This window comes from Triticum dicoccoides, chromosome 4A, assembly GCF_002162155.2.
Source record: "Triticum dicoccoides isolate Atlit2015 ecotype Zavitan chromosome 4A, WEW_v2.0, whole genome shotgun sequence".
Classification (NCBI taxonomy): domain Eukaryota; kingdom Viridiplantae; phylum Streptophyta; class Magnoliopsida; order Poales; family Poaceae; genus Triticum; species Triticum dicoccoides.
In genome coordinates this window covers 524,384,406-524,402,822 of record NC_041386.1, presented here as the reverse complement: position 1 = coordinate 524,402,822, position 18,417 = coordinate 524,384,406, and the positions used below count along the sequence as shown (strand labels likewise).

The window sequence follows — 18,417 nt, the reverse complement described above, 5'->3', positions numbered from 1 at the left end:
CTGTGGTTCTTTCTTTTTCCACTCATCGAACGCCAGCACAAAGCTAGTGCCTGTGACCCTGCTCATACCAAACTTGAGAATCCTCACCTGATCCTCCTTAGAAGGGAAGTCCACTTTATACGAATTATCAGAGAGCCTAAGTAATGACCACTGAAAATTACCCGGAGCTAGCTCTCTCAACTGCTGAATAATCTGTGCTTCGGTCAAAGGCCCGTGGACCACCTTCACAACACCGGGGAAGGAGGTTTCCACTATGGGCGCGGAAGGTTCCGCAGACGGAGATTCAAAAAACATCAACTCGGAGCAACACACCCCGTATATCTGGACGGATGGTTTTGGCCCCAACATCAGAGGACAGTCAGCCGCTGTGTGATTAGGCTTCCGGCAAAGATCACAAAGCTCCGCCGTACACTGGACCAAAAAGTGCCCCGGTTCCCCACACCGGAAACAAGTGAGCTTTTTCTTCTTAGCCGCCCACTTAGACAATTTGTCACTCTCGACCTTGTCAGAACCGTGCTCGGAAACAGTATCCTCAGTCTGCATAGGCTCAGGCAGCGAGACTGAAGCCAAAGCCTGCACCGTCTCCACTGCCACCTGGGGTAACTCTGATGCACCCTCCGCGACCTCCGTCACTGTAGCTGTCCTAGCATACCGAGTCTGATTAAACCTGCGGTTACCGCCCTGACCTCCACGGAAGCGCCCGCGAAAAGCATGGTTGGGACCGGGAGCTCCCTCGACAAAGTTCTCGGTCGGTCCTTGGAAACCATTGTTACTCTGTCCCTTGTCCACCCGAGCATATCCTCGGTCTCCATCGGTTGAGGAAGAGCCCCTGTGCAACCCAGCACCATAAGCATCGTATCCGTCGTCGCCCCACTGACCGCGCGGTGGGTTTCGATCATCTCCCGCCGACGCGCTCGAGCCGTTGCGAGTGGAGTTTTGAGCACCAGAGCCCGGAGCTGCCGCCATTTGCCTCGGCCATGGTCTCTGCGTTGTTGTCACCTCGGCCCTGGGAACCGGCACCGGTGGTGGCCGCGGACCGGCAGTAGGCGGAGGTACCGGTCCTCGCGGAGGAGCTGGCGCCCTAGGCATAAGCGCGGTTCCCCCCCCCCCCAGCCGCCGTCTGGGTCGGCGCCCGTATCGGAGGCGGCGCAGGTCCCCTGGGGGCTGGCGTAACCGCACCTCTGGGCGGCCTCGCACCAGGCGCCGCCCTAGCCAAGACCGGCGCCGGCAGCTCCGCTGCCCCGGCCGAAGCTCCTGGGGTAGCGACATTTTTCGCCGCCGGCGGCGGAAGTTTTGGCGGCATCGCACCGCTAGCTGTTGTTTCCGCAAGATCGGGTTGCCGAGAGCCTCGCCTGACTCAGTCCCGAACTGACGAAGGAAATCCCACCCGACCGCGGCGGCGAACCCTAGCTAGAATAACGCCTCGACAGGGAGACGATCGTGCATGTGGCAGCTCGCGATCCGACGCAATCACATGCACGAAGGCCTCTACCGGTTTTGCCTGGGCTTCCAGCCCCGCTAATCCCGGCCCACAGTCCACGGACTGAAAAACATCAATCTTTGCTGCTGTCGATGGGCCCGTATCGTGGCCCACAATGTCGAGCCCGTCAGCACCCAGCAAGGACATCAAACGCGTGATCCGATCCGCCCGAATCACGGACGAACGGCCGGTCGCCGGCTCCGGCCTCGGCGGCGCCGGAGGCCGCCGCCCCTTGTTCTTCTTCCTGGTCACTAGGGTCCAATCATCCGGAATGAAATCAGACAAAGTTACCGTTTTCCTCATGATCTTCGGGATTGGACCGCACCATGGCTTCAAGCCCGGCTTTGATTTTTGAATTGGAGGGATGCGCTGAACGGGCGTAATCGCTGTGGACGAACGAGCACTCGGCGAGGCGATTTTCACCGCAGCATCCTGCGTGGTTGATCCACCCTCGGCCTGGTCCTCGTCGTCACTGTCAATGAGCGCCCAAAACCTCCCTCCCGGTTTCACATGAACCATCGGCTCCGCCAGATCGATCACCTCCGGTGATCCCATTTGAACATCCACCTGCATGCACTCAGAAACAACTACATCATATAAATCGAGCGTGAATCTGGAACCAACCTCAATCTTGCCGTCGTCCGGAAGATAGTCGCCAGCGAGGACGTCGTTGTCCAGATCTAGGAGCGCCATCCATCTCGAACGTGGAGAGAAACGAAGGCGTCCTTCGATCCAGCTGTTGTAGTTGATCCCCTCAGAAAACTTCGCCCGCCATTGAACCAGACTGCATTCATTTCGACCGATCTCGTCGCCTTGGGCTTCAGTCGATCCTCCCTTCTCCTCCGTTCCGCTCGACGGCGCCGCCACCGAGGTACTAGGAGGAATCTGTTGGATCTCAGGCGCCGAGGAGAGATGGAAGGGCGGTGGCGAAGATCCGGTCCTCGCCGTCAACAAGCCATTGGAGACGCCCTCCGAGTCGCCCCCCACATCGCCCTCCGCATCGCCCGCTTCGCCATCCATAGGAAGAGATAGAGATAAGCTTCTTATTATCTGTATCCAACCGAATCCTGTACTGCGCTGATGCAGTTGTCCTCCCCCGTTGGGAGTCATGCTGTCTTGCTGTCTTGTCTGACTCATGTTAAGGTGGCTTGGATAGAACAGATGTAGCTGATACGTTGCCATCGTACATGGATCAAGGGTTATAGCTAGCTGTTTTGGGTGTTTGGGATGCGCCAAGGTGTACGTTGGGAAATAGCAGTAGTATAGAATTCAATGATATATAGTTTATGTAACTGACAAATGACAGGTTCATATCGCTGAATTTTTTTTGCATGTTCACCGTGTTCTATCTAGACAGCATTAATTTGGGGGAAATAAGCATGGCACATGATGTGTTCCCCAGAATAAAAAATTCCACGGTGGATAAAATTAGAACCATGATCAATGCCGACAAAAGGCCAATGGATTCAACAAAGAACGGAGATTTCATTTTTGGCATTTCAGCAGTAAGTCTCCACACAGAACATAATAGGATTCAGTTTACCGCTGCATCTTCAAAGAGAGGGCATACTAATCGGCCTTTGCCCTTGTTTTGCAGCCACGAGATGCTGCTAGTTCAGCATATTCTAGGGCAGATGACGGCTATAATGCACAACAAGAAGGGGATGCTTGGGCATGTGCATGAAAGATTTGTGATTCTATGGGCCTGACACATCAGGTGACACTCCTGATGCAGTTTCGAGTGAACGTTAGGGTGTGACAAATTAAAGTCTCTTGTGGGCATAGTTTGCCTGAGACTGTTTCTGTTGGGGCCCAAGTGTTTGTATCATAAAGATCTAGATTGGCTATGTGGACCTATATATTAAGTCGTCAAACCATGGAATGATTTCGAAGGTCAAGTACAAACTACTGTCTGCGGACATGACCGAAATATAAGTTGCTTGGTATGGATGTCAAGTTACGAACGACCGGTTGCATAGTTTTCGTTCTTTTAAATATACGTTGAAGCTGGTTTGTGAACGAACTTCCGATGATATAGACATCATGCTGAAACATGTACCTGGCACTTAGGAAATGTCGGCTGGACCCACACGCCGCTCATCGTGTGTTTGGGCAACACCCAAACTGAATAATGTGCATGGCACAATTGTAGCAGTCTCAGTTTGGACTATGGACCTGGCACATTTTGGGTGTACCTTGCAATCATGTGCCTGTGGATTATTGTAGTCACCTGTAGTGTACAAAGCACAAGTCATCCGGGTGACATGTACAAGGTACAAGAAGCGTGAGCACAGAGAGGTTTCAACTGCGTACGTGCCGAGCACGTGATCTGCAAATACATGTGCCAGGCACATGATGTGTAATACGACAATCTGGAGGAAAGGGAGGTGGGTGGCGGTCGTGCGATCTACTCCCTCCGTTCCAAATTACTCATCATGGTTTAGTTCAAATTTGGTTTTTGTTCAAATTTGAACTAAAACCACGACGAGTAATTTGGAACAGAGGGAGTACAAGTGTTGAAACCAATCATGTGTTTCCTGATTGTGTAAGACAAATTTCCGGCGTTGTAGCTCAGTGCACAACTTCCATTCATGTTGTTGCGCAAGCAGTATCCAACAGAAAACAGATAATCATGGGATTTATAGTAAATCAATGCAGAGAGATCGCCATTAGAAAAAACATGCAAACCAAGATGATAATTAGTCGACGGGGATGCATAGGTGCAAACGTCACAGTCACATACCACGCATAAGGGGCTACAAGTTACAGATTCATGGATTTAACAAAAGAGCAAGCATTGCGCAGATGCACGATCACACAATATAGCACAGAACGATTCATAGTCTGTGCCCCAACCATACACTAGACACCACATAGGTGTTTTAAGATATGATGCACACTCGGACAGTCATTGACGCAGTCCCAGCGCGTTCGTGGAATGTGACGACCACAAGATCATCTTCCTTCATTTGGATGTGTATGACATACTTCCGAAAACCTCCTTCAATTACAAGCCTGCCATCTTTTGATTTCTTGAACAATGCCGTTACATGGGCTCCTGCATCATCATGCACAAGAATGATCCCTGAATCGTCCAAGACGCCCGCATTGCTCTCAATGAGATCATTCTTCGGGATCCTCTATCAAATGCAAACAACAACACGTTTGTGAACAGCCATCCATAAGCTGATCGTGAAATACAAAAACAAAAAACATATATGTCATGATAATATGTTTATGTTCACTAACCATGTAGCCATCTTTAATGTCAACTCCATTCATCTTGTGCACAAAGATGCATCATACGTCTTCCAAAGCCCCGAATGCACATCTAATCATCTTTTTCATCTCTGAATATTCAAACTGATGTATACCCCTCGTGTACATGCAATGGTCGACGAGCTCGCGCTTCATGAGGGATAGGCCATTCAAAGCTGGCCACAACATCAAACTTATAAGCCACCACACATTTTGCAGCGAAAGTAAAATGTTCAAAAAAGAGATTTAACACAGACTTCCGAATTCAATGTGGTAGCCTTACCAACGAAGTGGCGTCTGCCTCACGCCAGCCATCCCCATGATTCCTGGTCCTCATAACTCCATGATCAACCATCACTTCGTACTCCAGTAGTTCTCTTGTGCCATCTTAGAGCTTCAACCCAATAGAAGGTTGTCATCGGAACTGAAACATGGCAAGACGGTCCTTCAAGATCTCCACATACGGCAGGCGGGTTTTTGCAATTAGGGAACTCCATGGCCTACATGTTAAGAAATAAAAAAATAAGCAACTATACACCAAGTAGTTGTTAAATCCATGTCCAGAATCTTTGCCATGAATAAAAACAAATCATTATACTACGCCAATGGGGTTTTCATAAATCAATATCTGGTCTAGCGCGTGTAATAGCGCTCAACAGTTTTATGTGAGCGTGCATGTTCCAGATTATCGTGTATCGCAATAAGTATATGGTGAGAGAGAAAAACAACTCAGTTGCCCAGATTTTTCCAAGTTGCAGCATTTAATTCGTGGCATGATCCATAGACCATTGACAGCCAAATGCAGGGCATTCTGAAACTTATGTTTGGATGTAAACGCATATATCATTTGGAACATCCTCTTGTTATGCACAGGCGAATGTTTTTTGAAAACATCGTGATTTTTGTCTTGTGTAAATAAACCAAAATATGCTCAGGTTAAGCTGATGTGAGATTTCAACGACCATTTCGAGCCATGCCCTTTTTGTATCAAGCTTATTGAGTGGTGTAAATAAATCATACTATGCCCAGAATATCGTAATATAAAGGTGTGTTACACCGAAACACGTTCCATCATGCACCATGGATGATATGAGTATGGGATGCGTTGCCGATCTGCGACATTCAGCAGTAAAACGCCTAATACCAGGGGAAATGAGAGAGTAATGCTTAAGTTTATGAAACAATTTAGGCCAAATAAGCTTAAATTCAGTGATCTACACCATCACCCCTCACACCATTCTCACAAAGATGACACACCTTGGGTCAGGATTATATGGGAAACATATTATCAAGATGGGCTGCCATGTAACAAATTGGTGGGCTCATTCTGGTGGAAAGGCATTCTGCAGACATTGCCTGAATACAAGAAGCATTCTAGATGTATTCCAGGAAAGGGGGAGACTATTCTGCTGTGGCACGACAATTGGTCGGACCTACCACTTCATCTAAAGATGCCTGAGCTTTATTCTTTTGCCATCAACAAAGATATCACACTGAATCAGATGCATGAGCATCAGGCACTGGAGAACTGCTTCCACCGACCTCTCTCACAACAAGCGTTTACTCAATTCAACATCCTTCAAGATCAACTGCATGGTCTGACTCTCACTGATGACTCTGATAAGTGGACATACACTTGGGCCTCACCAAACTACTCTGCAATGAAGATGTACAAACATTTGTTTGCCAAGAATGGGGCTCACTTCATCTTCAGGCAGCTATGGAAATCGAATTGCAGACTAAGACACAAGATTTTCTTCTGGATGCTACTCTATGACAGAGTTAGTACAAGGAACATGCTACACAGAAAAAACATGTATTTGCCAGACTACAACTATGCTCTTTGCTTGGACAAGACACAAGAAACTTTAATTCACCTGTTCTGGGACTGCCACTTTGCATTAAACTGCTGGAACTGTATCCTCCCAAACAGACAGAGGGGTATTTCGACCTACGATGAGATTGGAATGATGATTACGCTTCTTCCCCAGGATTTGGCTATGGAGATCATTATCATGGGCTGCTGGGCCATCTGGATGGTCAGGAATGATAAGATTTTCAGATCTTCACTTCCTAGTTTGAACTCCTGGAAATTCTATGTTCAGGAAGGCATGCAACACATCAAACTCAGATCAAATGAAGCCAAGGCCGCAAAGATAGACCAGTGGATTGAACAGACTCTGTAATTCTTTTTATTATGATACCTAGAACAGGCATTGGGTGATTTGTTGTGTGGTCTTGTACTTTGTATTTTGTTTATATTATATAAAATACCGTAGAACAATTGTTCTACGGTCACAGGGTCAAAAAAAACCATTCTCTCCATCCCCGGCATTGCCAATAAAACTGAAGTTGAGAAACCGTCACACAGACATGGAATCTACGAATCTTGAATGGGAAGATAATGACCAGATTTGGTTTCGGGAAGCAATAATATGAATCTTATTTTCTCGGAGGAAAGTATCGGTTACAGCGGAGGCAGGAAGGGGACGACGCATACCTAGGACCAGGGCGTAACGAGATCCTCGCGTTCCAGCCGCCGGACCTGTTTCTGAATCCGCCCGGCTCCCGTCGATGGATGAAGATGGAGAAGTTCTTTAGGGAAAAGGGATGGGGCGGACGCTCGCGTGCTTGGGGAATAGAAGCAGGCAGACGCTCGGCGCGCGGGGGTGTTCCGGATCCTTCCAGTCCAAGATCTGTGGTCCGGCACAGAATCAAGAAGAAAGGGGGATTCAGAATCTCATTTGGGGAAGCTGAAAAATGATTAAGACGCATCCCGGATGAGCGTTGCGAATAGCATAGCAGTATCCAGAGTCGATACGTACCTACAGCCGTCCGCCGGAGAGGTTCCCGGGGCGGCAAGCGCCGGCGCCATTGAATCGCCTCCTTGCACCCAATCCATTAGAGCGAACGAGCAGGGCGCTGTATAGGGAGAGAATTTAGTCGTATTCACGGGTCCGCGTCGGTATGCAGGGGGCGGGTGGAAGACAAGGAAGTGCAGAGCAGCTGTTACCCTACGACGACAAGGAACGGTGACAGATGTCTGACACGGTAATACGGGCACTGAATCGCTATCCAGCGTCGGACATCTCGAGGTAAAGGGCAACGTTTCAACCGTTACGATAACGCGGCCCCGGTGCAGGTGTGCGAAAAATCCGCGTCCGAGGCACCTTGGGCACTGGGCGCTGCCCTTCTACGACAAATCAGAGTATGTCCCTGAGTTCAAGCTACGAAACTACTTGACGAACGACAGTCCTTGGACGATGCTTGCACGACCGATGATCCAACGGTGCAAATCCACGCATGAGATGTGATTAAAGGCTCAGCTGGCTCTGTTGTCCATAAATCGTGCAAGGAATGTCGTGTGTGTAGCAATGCTGTTCAAGCTATGGTTGGGCTTCAGCCCGCCCAGGCCGAACTACCTGTGCGCCGCTGACCATGGCCAACCGCCCGTCGTACATCATGTTTGGGAAGATCTTGATCGGCCTGAGGAAGAGGACTGGGTACCGACGCATTTCAGGATACTGAACCTTGGCTCTGGCAAGTTTTGCATTGCTAAAATCATTAGCGCAGAGGCGACTGGCATGAAATTTTCTGTGCTCACTGGCATCGAGATGGTTCGCGGCAAAGATGATCAGAGCCGCGGTGATACGGAAGCCTGCCATCCACCCATGACCAAAAACAATCATGGTAATACGGTATCCGTCCACGAATGCGTCTGCCGTAGTGATACGGAAGCCGGCCATCCACCCATGACCGCATACATTTCAGATCGATTTCAACACACAAGATGAAAGTCTAAATGATTGCCGCCACAGGCAGCGCCCGTTTCCCACAACATATCTTTCTCATGTCCGACAGCAAGCTCATCGGCCGGCCGTGAGCCCCGGGAAGTGAAGATTCAACGGGAGGGGAAGAGTAGTGGCCTTCGCGAAGCTGCGAGCAAGCTCATCGAATGTGTGACCCTACAAGACGTCGACAGTGGCCTTTCTGGGACCCAAGCGGTGGCGGCCTTCCATATTCTACTCTTCCTCGCCATCGACAGGGGCAGACATGGACATGCCAACCTCGTCGTCATGGCGGCGGGGTGCGAACGACGATGGCGGCGTGGTCAAGGCAGAGCTGGTGACATCCTCGGTCTCGTGTGCCTCCTCTTCCTTCGTCGCCGCGTCGATGTCCAAGAACAGGGCGTCTCCCTCTGCCCACAGCACGTGCAACCGCCATCGCTCGTGGTGGATCTCGCGGGCGCTGCAGTACGACAGGAGCAGCACTTGCTCCTATCGAGGAAGCCTAGACCATCCGCCACCATAGTTATGACAGGCTTGTCGTTTGCCTGGTCGCTGATGATTTGTTCCTCCGCGAGCTGGTGCTCGTCGAAGGAGTCGGGGAGAAGGCGCGTACACCGCGTTGCGACGCATGCGACACTTTCGACCGACGCACCACTTCAATGCTGGCTCTCATTAGATGTCATGTCCGTTGGTGCTCCCGAGCGGCACTGACCGACATGAATATGCGGCAATCACTTCATGCGGGAAATAGTGTGAGCAAGTGAAAGGGTTTTGGGTGGTTCCGGGTGTCTGTCGCGTGCTGCCCAACGGTTTGGACGCCCGCAAAGCATCCTAGTTTGCCTCTGGTCCGTGGAAGGACGGACGTCCGGACCAGTCCACGGACCGATGGAGTGCCACGTTGGATGATAAAATAAATACAGACCGCTTGATCCGGATGGATGCGAGCGATTTGAGGTTAGTGTTGGAAGATCAAAGTTTGACTACATATTTAACTAGTGAAATTCACTATATTATTCACATATTCAACTCTGCGGCGCTGATTATGAACCGGAGGAAACTGAACTTGGTGAACGTAAACATCACAGGCATTTTGTAGTTAGCGGGACGTCTCCTTTAGCCGAAAACTTATCGTCAGGAATTGGGGGTCATTCTTTTCTTTCCGAACAAACATTATCAGTCTCTGGTTGTGTCGTGTTGCCTTGGATCATATACACTCTATTCGATCCTGTACGGCTGTACACTCCTTGCCCTATGTATTTATATGTAGTATTTGCCATTCGTGATCAATCGCAGCCATCTAGAAAAATAAAAATTCCCTCGCGTGCGCTCCTCCATCACATCCTCTTGCGTCGCATGATCCGGCGGGAGCGCTCTCGGTGATGCCGCCGGCGATCGCTTTGGCGTCGGCGTCGGCGTCGATGCGCGGCGGCGAAGGCGCGAAGGGTACGGCGCGGCGCCCGGACCGCGTGCTGGCCGCGCGCCGGCGGCGAGCTGCCGTGCTGCTCCTCGCTCTAGCGTACACGGCGGCTATGCTTGTGCTCCTCCTGGGCGCTGACGGCACGGGCCTGGGCACAGGTGGTGGACGCGTGGTGGTAGGTGCGCCGCGTCCGCGGGCGCGGGCGCCAGCGCCGCCCGGATCGGTGTACCGCAGCCACCTCGTGTTCGAGCGGCTCCTGCCGGAAATGCGCGCCCTCGCCTCTCGTCCTAGCCCGGTGAGTTCTTGCTCGTTCCCAGGGACTAGTAATGTTTATTCGATCCATTCCCAGCGGAATGGGTGGATTGGCTTAAAAAAGAGGTGGAAATTTTCTTCCGGCCATGTGCGTCGGATGAATTTTTCTCGTCTACTCCTTGATTTGCCACTGGATGCTCATGGTTTGATTATAAATCGTCCCAAAATTGTTTGTAGCTTTACCACACATTGCATCCAAGTTTTGTGTTGGCTGTTTGTGAGTTGTGACACAAATACAGTAGAATGCTACATAGCTTACTAGTACTAATCTCTAGTGAAACTGGTGGTGACACTGAGATAACACTGAATTTGGCTGCTTGTAGGAGTAGACATCCATTGAATCCTTTATTTGTATTGCTATAGCACTACTGCAGGCCAATGAAGATACTTGGCACCTTGAGATGGCAATACATAGGACATAAATAATGTACTTATAAGACTGTAGCATGCGAGTTCTGTTTCATGTTCATATGCCAAAAAGGTGACAGCCCTTCATGTGGCAGGCCTATAATATGTTCTGCAACTTGGGAGATGCTTGGCATTGGGAGCTCTTTAAAGGTCAAAGAGGATTTATCTGTCAGTTGTTGATTGTAACAATGGTGTCATGATGATGATCATTTTTAGCATTACAGTGCTACTAATCCAATCACAACACATGTTCAATGCCTATGATCACTGTGACCAACAACATTTTTTCCTTTTAGTTTACATAGTCATACATACACTCTTCGCATGTATGTAACATGATTTTGCCGTGTCATTGCAGTTAATGGCATCCCATTATAAAAAGTCTGGAAAGAGATGGGTACCTTGCATCAGAAAGAGATTGACACAATCAGGTGCAAATTTGAAATGCTTTTTATGAATTCCTATACCAAATGTACCAAGATCAGCCAGTCAGAATCAGCTTTAGTATAAGTAGTAACAGGCGACATAGCTAAGTAGTTTTTATTGATGGTCCACATTACACTTTTCAGCGTTACCACCTTCAAATGGTTTTCTCGTAATTGAAGCAAATGGTGGTCTGAATCAGCAACGCATTTCTGTAAGTTGCATGATCAATTTCTTACTGAACGTGGACCAACTAGATATATTCCTCAGAGTCATCTTGATTACATATACACTACTGAAACGAAACTCACTGTTGGTACTGAAATACCTTTCTTTAATGGTATATTCTATACAGTAAAAGTATAATGATCCATGGTTCGATATTAACTATCCAAAGTCCAAACCCTTTATGGCCCCTGGATTCCTGTTTCGCAGACTCCCTTGGATTCGTTTTGAATTTATTTCTTGCATGAACATGCTGTTTCATGTTTTGTTGCAGCTTACCCTTTTATCTTCCACTAAATTCTGAATACTTTCAAAAGTCATTACGCATTCCACTGATCTTCATATGTAGAATTCTTTTCTTTTTTCTAGTGTCTCAACTGCCAACTTGAATTTCAAACTTCACAACATGTTTGCTCTGTAGTGTTTATCTGAGTCTAACAGAGATGTCTCGATACAGATTTGTGATGCTGTTGCTGTGGCAAGCTTACTTAATGCAACTCTTGTCAGCCCAGCTTTTCATCTGAATAGTGTTTGGCGTGATTCTAGGTAACTATTTTGCTTCTTTGTAGAATATCCGCAGATGTGTTTGGAGAAACTGGCATACAGCACATCCGTCCCTGGGTCACTTTCTTGAGAACTAGCCCTGTAAAAACGCCATTTGCATAATTAAGTTTCAAATTTACTTCAGTTAGCATTTTCTGTATTATATAAGTGAAAATTCTTTCTTTGCCCATTGTTTATCTGCTCTCGATAAATAAAATGGATCAGTATCCTTTCCTTTTTGGAAAAGAGAAACTTCATTATGTCTCTTCAAGCCCTTGTCTGCACTCTTTTTTTGTGCTATCAAGTCACTATTTTCTGTTGTGTCATTTCTTTTGTGCTTCCGTTTTAACAATGCATTTTTCAGCACTCTTGTTTTGTTCCTTGTTAAGCATGTACCTCAATAATGTCGATAGTATCACATCGATCTTTGCATTTGCCATTTTATAAGCTGTATCCCTATGAAAATAATTGATTGAATAAAGAATTGTTATTTTTTATGTAGCTTTGGTTTTCTTTCATATGTTATTATATTTTCAGTAATATTCTCCTCATGCCTGTGTCATATAATATGTTTTTGATTTTTGATTTTCTCATCACTTTTCCAGAAGGATAATTCTTCTTTGTTCCTGCATAATATTTCAGCAAATTTGGTGATATATTTGATGAAGACCATTTTATTGAGACACTCCGAAAACATGTAAGGGTTGTCAAAGAACTTCCTGAAAATGTTTCTGCGCAGTTTGACCATAATATCAGCAGTATACCGAATATGAGAACCAAAGCCTTCTCGTCTCACAGTTACTACCTAGAAAAGGTGCTTCCGAAACTGTTGGAGCTAGGGTATGTGCTCCTGTTGCACCTTCCTTTGATATAGTGTCAAATTCTTGCTACTAAAGGCGTTCTATACTACCATATCTTTGCTCATTTTCTGTTCTATGACACAGGGCTGTGCGTATTGCTCCTTTCTCAAATAGATTGGCTAATTCAGTTCCATCAAATATCAATGCGTTGAGATGTTTGGCAAACTATGAGGCATTGAGATTTTCTGAACCCATAAGAATTCTTGCAGATAACATGGTTGACCGAATGATCAAGAAGAGTGCTTTGACTAGTGGGAAGTACATGTCAGTTCATCTTCGCTTTGAAGAGGTTCAAATACAATGCCATGCTAGTTGGTGCCTGTTATTAAATCTTTTCAGTAAGACCAAGCTTTATGATGATTGTGTGTGCTGCATTTTAGGATATGGTAGCTTTCTCATGCTGTATATATGACGGTGACTGGAAGGAGAATATTGCAATGGAGAATGCTCGCGAAAGGGGCTGGAGAGGGAAGTTTCGCCGACCAGGTCGAGTGATAAATCCCGAGGCCAATCGGAGGAATGGGAGATGTCCTTTAGCTCCTATAGAGGTTGAAATGTTAGTTCCCCGCAATTGTTTTGAGTATGCTCGTATTGCAACACTTCTAGGGCCAGTTAGGGGTACATTTACCAATTTTAGTAAGCTCTCTAAAGATATTCTTAACTGTTACATCCAAGAATGATAAGTGCTTTAAAATTGCCACTGCAGTACTTAATGGAGCCTCACTCTGTTTTTTTCCTGAGTGCACATCATGTTCATTACTCCCCAGGCTATCTATTGTTAGAGAATACAGTTGGACACTCCAAATAGCATCTATGGTGTTGTGCATTGGTGCAAAAAGCATTTTGTAGGCATTTGCATTGCAGACTACAGTAGGTAGTGCTGGACGTCATGTTTTCAGACCATTTCTAGAATTCCTTATCATAGTCCTTTATTTTTCAGTGGACTGATTAGTTAAACTGGAGTTAAAGCTTTGGTAAATGTATCCTGCCACCATAATTTGCAGATGCATTCCAATAGGCCTTTCTGCAAGCTGCCAAGAGATCTTATTTACATGATATCATTGTACAACTTTACTTTTTCCTCACTAGTTTTGTTTATGCAGGTTGGAATGATGCTGCATGGCATGGGGTTTGATAATACTACCTCACTCTATGTTGCCTCTGGTAAAATATACAATGCTGAGAAGTATATGACTCCTCTTCGCGAGTTGTTTCCACTTCTACAAACAAAGGAAACGCTCACTTCACCTGAGGAGCTTGCACAGTTCAAGGTATTTCCCCCTCCCTTAGTTACTCCGTTTCTATCATAAATTGTTACTGTAGAAAGGATGCATTCTTACATTATTTCACAGCAAGCATGCATAACCCTTGTTCAGTTTGAAGGGAGGGTAACAGTTGGATAAGAGCCATTTCTTATCTCCATGACAGACTTACCTTTGACTCACATTCCTATATCCAGGGGCATTCATCCAGACTGGCCGCATTGGACTACACAGTCTGTCTATGGAGCGAAGCCTTTGTAACGACTCAAGGAAGCAATTTCCCTCATTTCCTGATCGGACACAGGCGTTATTTGTATGGGGGGCATGCAAAGACAATAACACCAGATAAACGGAAAATGGTGCTACTCTTTGACAACCCGGATATCAGGTCAGCTTTGAGTAACCGTTGTCTGATATGTCTAAGTGCACGAGGAAGCTGGAGAAGGCCCGAATTTTGCCACGTCAAATCTGGATATCCACATTTAGCTAGTTTCCATTTGGACAGTCAATTTTAGAGATAAATTATTGTAGAAAATCATAGTGAATTTTAACTATTGTCCATATTGTTTTATATGTAAACACTGAAATACATTTTAGCTGAATGTAAGGCTGTAACGGAACCTCTGATATCCAACTTGTTTGCTTTGACTGCAGATGGGATCGGTTCAGGCACCTCATGCAGGATATTCGTCGCCAAAGTGAATCGAAAGGTTTCGGGTTCAGGAAACAGCATGGATCGATATACAACCTCCCGATGCCCGACTGCATGTGTCAGCAAGCTGAAGCATGATGATGTAGAGTACCGATTTATGTACTTGTAAGTAGGAGTTACACATAGAAATTTGTTACATTTTTTTTGTCTGTAGGTAAAGAGTACTGTAGTAGACTAGAGATGCCAAATCGTGTGGTTGTCGATATGAAATCCAGCCCAGAGATGCAGTTATGCTGTCTGAAATGAAAGAGAGCCTTGTTTTTTCTTTTCTTCAGAATATGCCACAGCCTATATTGACTATAATACCCAAACTTAACTTTGAGTTGAGAATTGTTTGCCTGGTGTTAATGGAGATAAACAATATCCTGCCTAAACTAATACAGTAGTAGAGAGTATGCAACTTGGTATGATTGCTGTGCCAAACAAATGAAATATATATTAACTGTTGCATAAACATATTGAGACACAAACTAACAGCACCGCATAACCTGTGCGACTCTTTACACCAAGCAATAGAAGTTCATATTACACAGTCGACTTAGTGCATGCACATATAGAAGTACTAGTTAATTAGCCTAATACAGCGGTAAAAAATTATCACACCAGAAAAGAAAAACAGCGGGACATGGCTCCCTCCTCTCTTGCGCCCCGAGAACGTATCCTGCGCATCAGGTGCTCCAATGGCTTTTGGACCATTAGATGAAAAGGCAACGGGTTAGATTTTGTCATATGTTGGACTATCAACATACTTACGGAAGCAGTCTTATACTCCCTCTGAAAACTACTCCCTCCGTTTTAAAATATATGACATTTTGGTAGTTAGGAACGGAGGAAAATAAAATAAAATCGTTTAGGTCATTATAAAGTAGTGATCTAAACAATCTTATATGAATTTATAGAGGGAGTAGATTATTACATTCGAGCCGCACTCCACATCCCATCCCCCCATCAAAACATTTGTGTGTTTATTTATTTTGGCTCAAACAAAAAAATGTCACATTTTTGTCACATTTTTTTGGCAATGGATCTGCCGAGGACGAGAACTCTATACCAACCTGCCTGTGACGCGGGTGGAGTTGCAAACCTCGCACTGCTAGATCAAATATGCGCCATTAGCCCTTCTTCAGAATCTGCCTCCGATACCTTACTCGACCTTACCACCTTTTTTTCACCTCCATCGCAACCACATGATCCGAATGACGGCCACAAAGGTCCTGTCACACATGCTACATCATCCTAGACAACTAAAGAACCTAATGAGATCCATCTAGCCAACCCCAACTTGGCTCTTGGGCAACGATATGACCAAAGCAGGAAGAGAAATGCTTGAGAAGATGTTTCCACCAGGCGCGGTACACCCATGGCCAATTTTTTTTCCGCAAACAGTCCAATTTTTGGGAACACCATCAAACCGTTCGTCACCATGGACTCTCACAGAAGTCGAAAATATGTTTGTGAAAGAATGAAGCGAAAATCCTCTAGGCCCACAGATCTGAATGTGGATAAACAAAATGTGGCGACCGCCTGCCCTCAACCTAGAGAAGGGCGGTCACGACCCTCCTGACTATGACCACAAGCTCCGGGGAAAGCACCTCCATAACGCGGTGCATGTAGAATGAGGTCTCCGACGAAGAGTGCGATGGGAAGGCACAAGAGGGGTGTTAGTATGACAGAAACGGTGTACCCCTAAGCCTGTCAAATGCTTGGGAAAATAATAATTAGTTAAAAACACATAGACCATTTTTTCATGACTAACAACCATTACCGCATGAAGATACACTCAGATACATGGCTACAACAATGCCACGAGACGCAGAAGATCCTGAGGTAAGTTCAAAACATCAGCCATGCGGACATCACCACCCGGAGCCCCGAGCATTCGATCCACGTGTCGCAAGGGCAAACGGCCCTTGCGGCGCACTCCACTGACCGAGCATTTAATGCCCACGTAGACTACACATCGTAGCCCCCTACAGAAGTAGGTCATCGACAAAGACTAGGCTGGGCGGGCGCCTCGGGCAGATCAGGTGCATGCCTTATCAGTCAGGTGAGCGTGGCAAGGCTCTGACCCGCCCCTTGACCAAGAAGGGCGGTGTGCGACATCACATCAAGTTGAACACATGCCAGGAGGTACTCGAGCACCTGACGTGCTATAGTATCAGGTCATCTACTCCTAGTATAGAATACAACTTGTACGAAGCACCAACAATCCTTTCTATCCGTTCACACATGCCTAACCGATCATTGTGGTACCCCCAGGCCATATAAGGGGAGGACATTGAAGACCCAACCCACAAGAAGCATACAACAATAGATCCCAAGAAGACTACTAGTCACAAGCTCTACCCAAGAGAAGCAGATATCGAGCAAGGAAGAGTAGCGTTAGGAGTGCTCAAGCACTCTATTTAGGACCCCGACCACCACCGGTTGCACTCCGACCACATCTTTTGTAACACTCAAGCACTTGTATTCCCCACTTTGATACCAATAAGAACATAACATATGGTTATATGCTTCCATGAAGACCTGAACGTGTATAAAAATCCTTGTGTCTCGTGTGATTCCTCACTTATGGAGAACAGAGTGTTTTAGCCCCTTGCCAAACTCACAAATACAGGGTATCCTTGCTCCCTAGTGTCTTGAGTACACACTTCAACAAAGGGATACAAGCCCTCAATGCTACCATCTGCCGCACGAGGCTTCAGACTAACACCGACCGACGACGGTGAGGGGGGAAGGAAGGGGGCGGAGGAGGGGTTTGTCACGGCGGGGGCTGCTCACTGCCCGAGTGGCGCTAGGGAGCGATACATGGACCAAACTCAAATGAAGTTCAGTCGTTTTCCTAATCTATATCCCTTCAACTCATCCTTATTTGATACTAGAGGGAACACATTAACCCGTGTAGAAAAATGACATTGTGGAAATTTAAACATGGTGAAGAAAGAAGAAAAAAGTAATAACATGCCCAAGTTAAAAAAACTAATAACAGGTGTGTTATGCATAAGCTCCATCACAAAAATGGGCAAAGACGTTCTAGCTGGTTCTGGACAATGATTGGCATCTGTGTAGTGGAGTAAAATGTATAAACCCACCATAATTGTGACATGATTAGCTCTTAGCCACCACTTTACCTTTTTGGATGGAAAATCACCAGACAAATGCTATTTTTTCACCAAATGCACTAACTGCTCGTTAGCGCACTGAGCCACAATTATGATAGTGGGGCCTGGCTTCCATGCTAAGTTGGCAAAAAATCAATGTGGAAAATTTGACTTGGTATTTTTCCTCCATCTCCTCCTCTTACATCAAACACCTCTTTGTTAGATAGAGGTAGTTTAAACTCATGTAATCTCAACCTCTGTCCCTTCTCTCTCCCGTATCTGGTTGGATCTCTTATCTCCTATAACCATCGGATCATTAGCGATAGATGGAAACTCGTAAGCCACCATAGGGGCTTCCTGTCCTCGATCAATATAATTCATGCGGCTCCCTTACGAGGGTGTAGGAACGCTTCTGTCTTACATGATACCAGAGCCAAGAGGTCTTGAATTCATGATCTTGCCAATGCAGTATTAAAAATATATTCTGCGGCCTACATCAATCCCACATCTAAGGACTAAAATAGCCTAGACATGAGGGGGAGTGTTGAAATATATTGCCCGCCTCTCCATCAGTTTAGACTCTTGGATGAGTTGGCTGGTGCATGAATTAATATGGTATCAGAGCTGA

The 18,417-nt window shown here is 46.4% G+C and overlaps 1 protein-coding gene and 1 long non-coding RNA gene across 2 annotated transcripts; one reads left to right on the top strand and one right to left on the bottom strand.

Annotated features, from left to right (window-relative positions):
• Positions 1-4,149: 4,149 nt before the first annotated feature.
• Positions 4,150-7,722, bottom strand: LOC119286526. Its single transcript, XR_005140511.1, has 5 exons — positions 7,564-7,722; positions 7,239-7,434; positions 5,022-5,238; positions 4,730-4,914; positions 4,150-4,620 (listed from the first exon to the last, which is right to left on the bottom strand). It is a non-coding gene; the product is annotated as an uncharacterized LOC119286526 (long non-coding RNA).
• Positions 7,723-9,788: 2,066 nt separating this feature from the next.
• On the top strand, positions 9,789-15,018 carry LOC119286525 (O-fucosyltransferase 9-like). The gene is made up of 10 exons (XM_037565904.1): positions 9,789-10,238; positions 11,022-11,094; positions 11,233-11,300; positions 11,769-11,857; positions 12,497-12,694; positions 12,799-13,003; positions 13,095-13,262; positions 13,818-13,985; positions 14,174-14,364; positions 14,631-15,018. The coding sequence occupies exons 1-10, from the start codon at positions 9,906-9,908 to the stop codon at positions 14,764-14,766; spliced, it is 1,629 nt and encodes a 542-aa protein (XP_037421801.1). The 5' UTR covers positions 9,789-9,905; the 3' UTR covers positions 14,767-15,018.
• The last annotated feature ends 3,399 nt before the right edge of the window (positions 15,019-18,417 follow it).

Bases quoted from the DNA above. Each gene is read 5' to 3' on its own strand.
- LOC119286525 (XM_037565904.1), top strand. From the start codon at position 9,906: ATGCCGCCGGCGATCGCTTTGGCGTCGGCGTCGGCGTCGATGCGCGGC. The intron at 12,695-12,798 runs GTATGTGCTCCT...TCTATGACACAG, and splicing joins CCGAAACTGTTGGAGCTAGG to GGCTGTGCGTATTGCTCCTT. The intron at 13,263-13,817 runs GTTGAAATGTTA...TTGTTTATGCAG, and splicing joins GTCCTTTAGCTCCTATAGAG to GTTGGAATGATGCTGCATGG.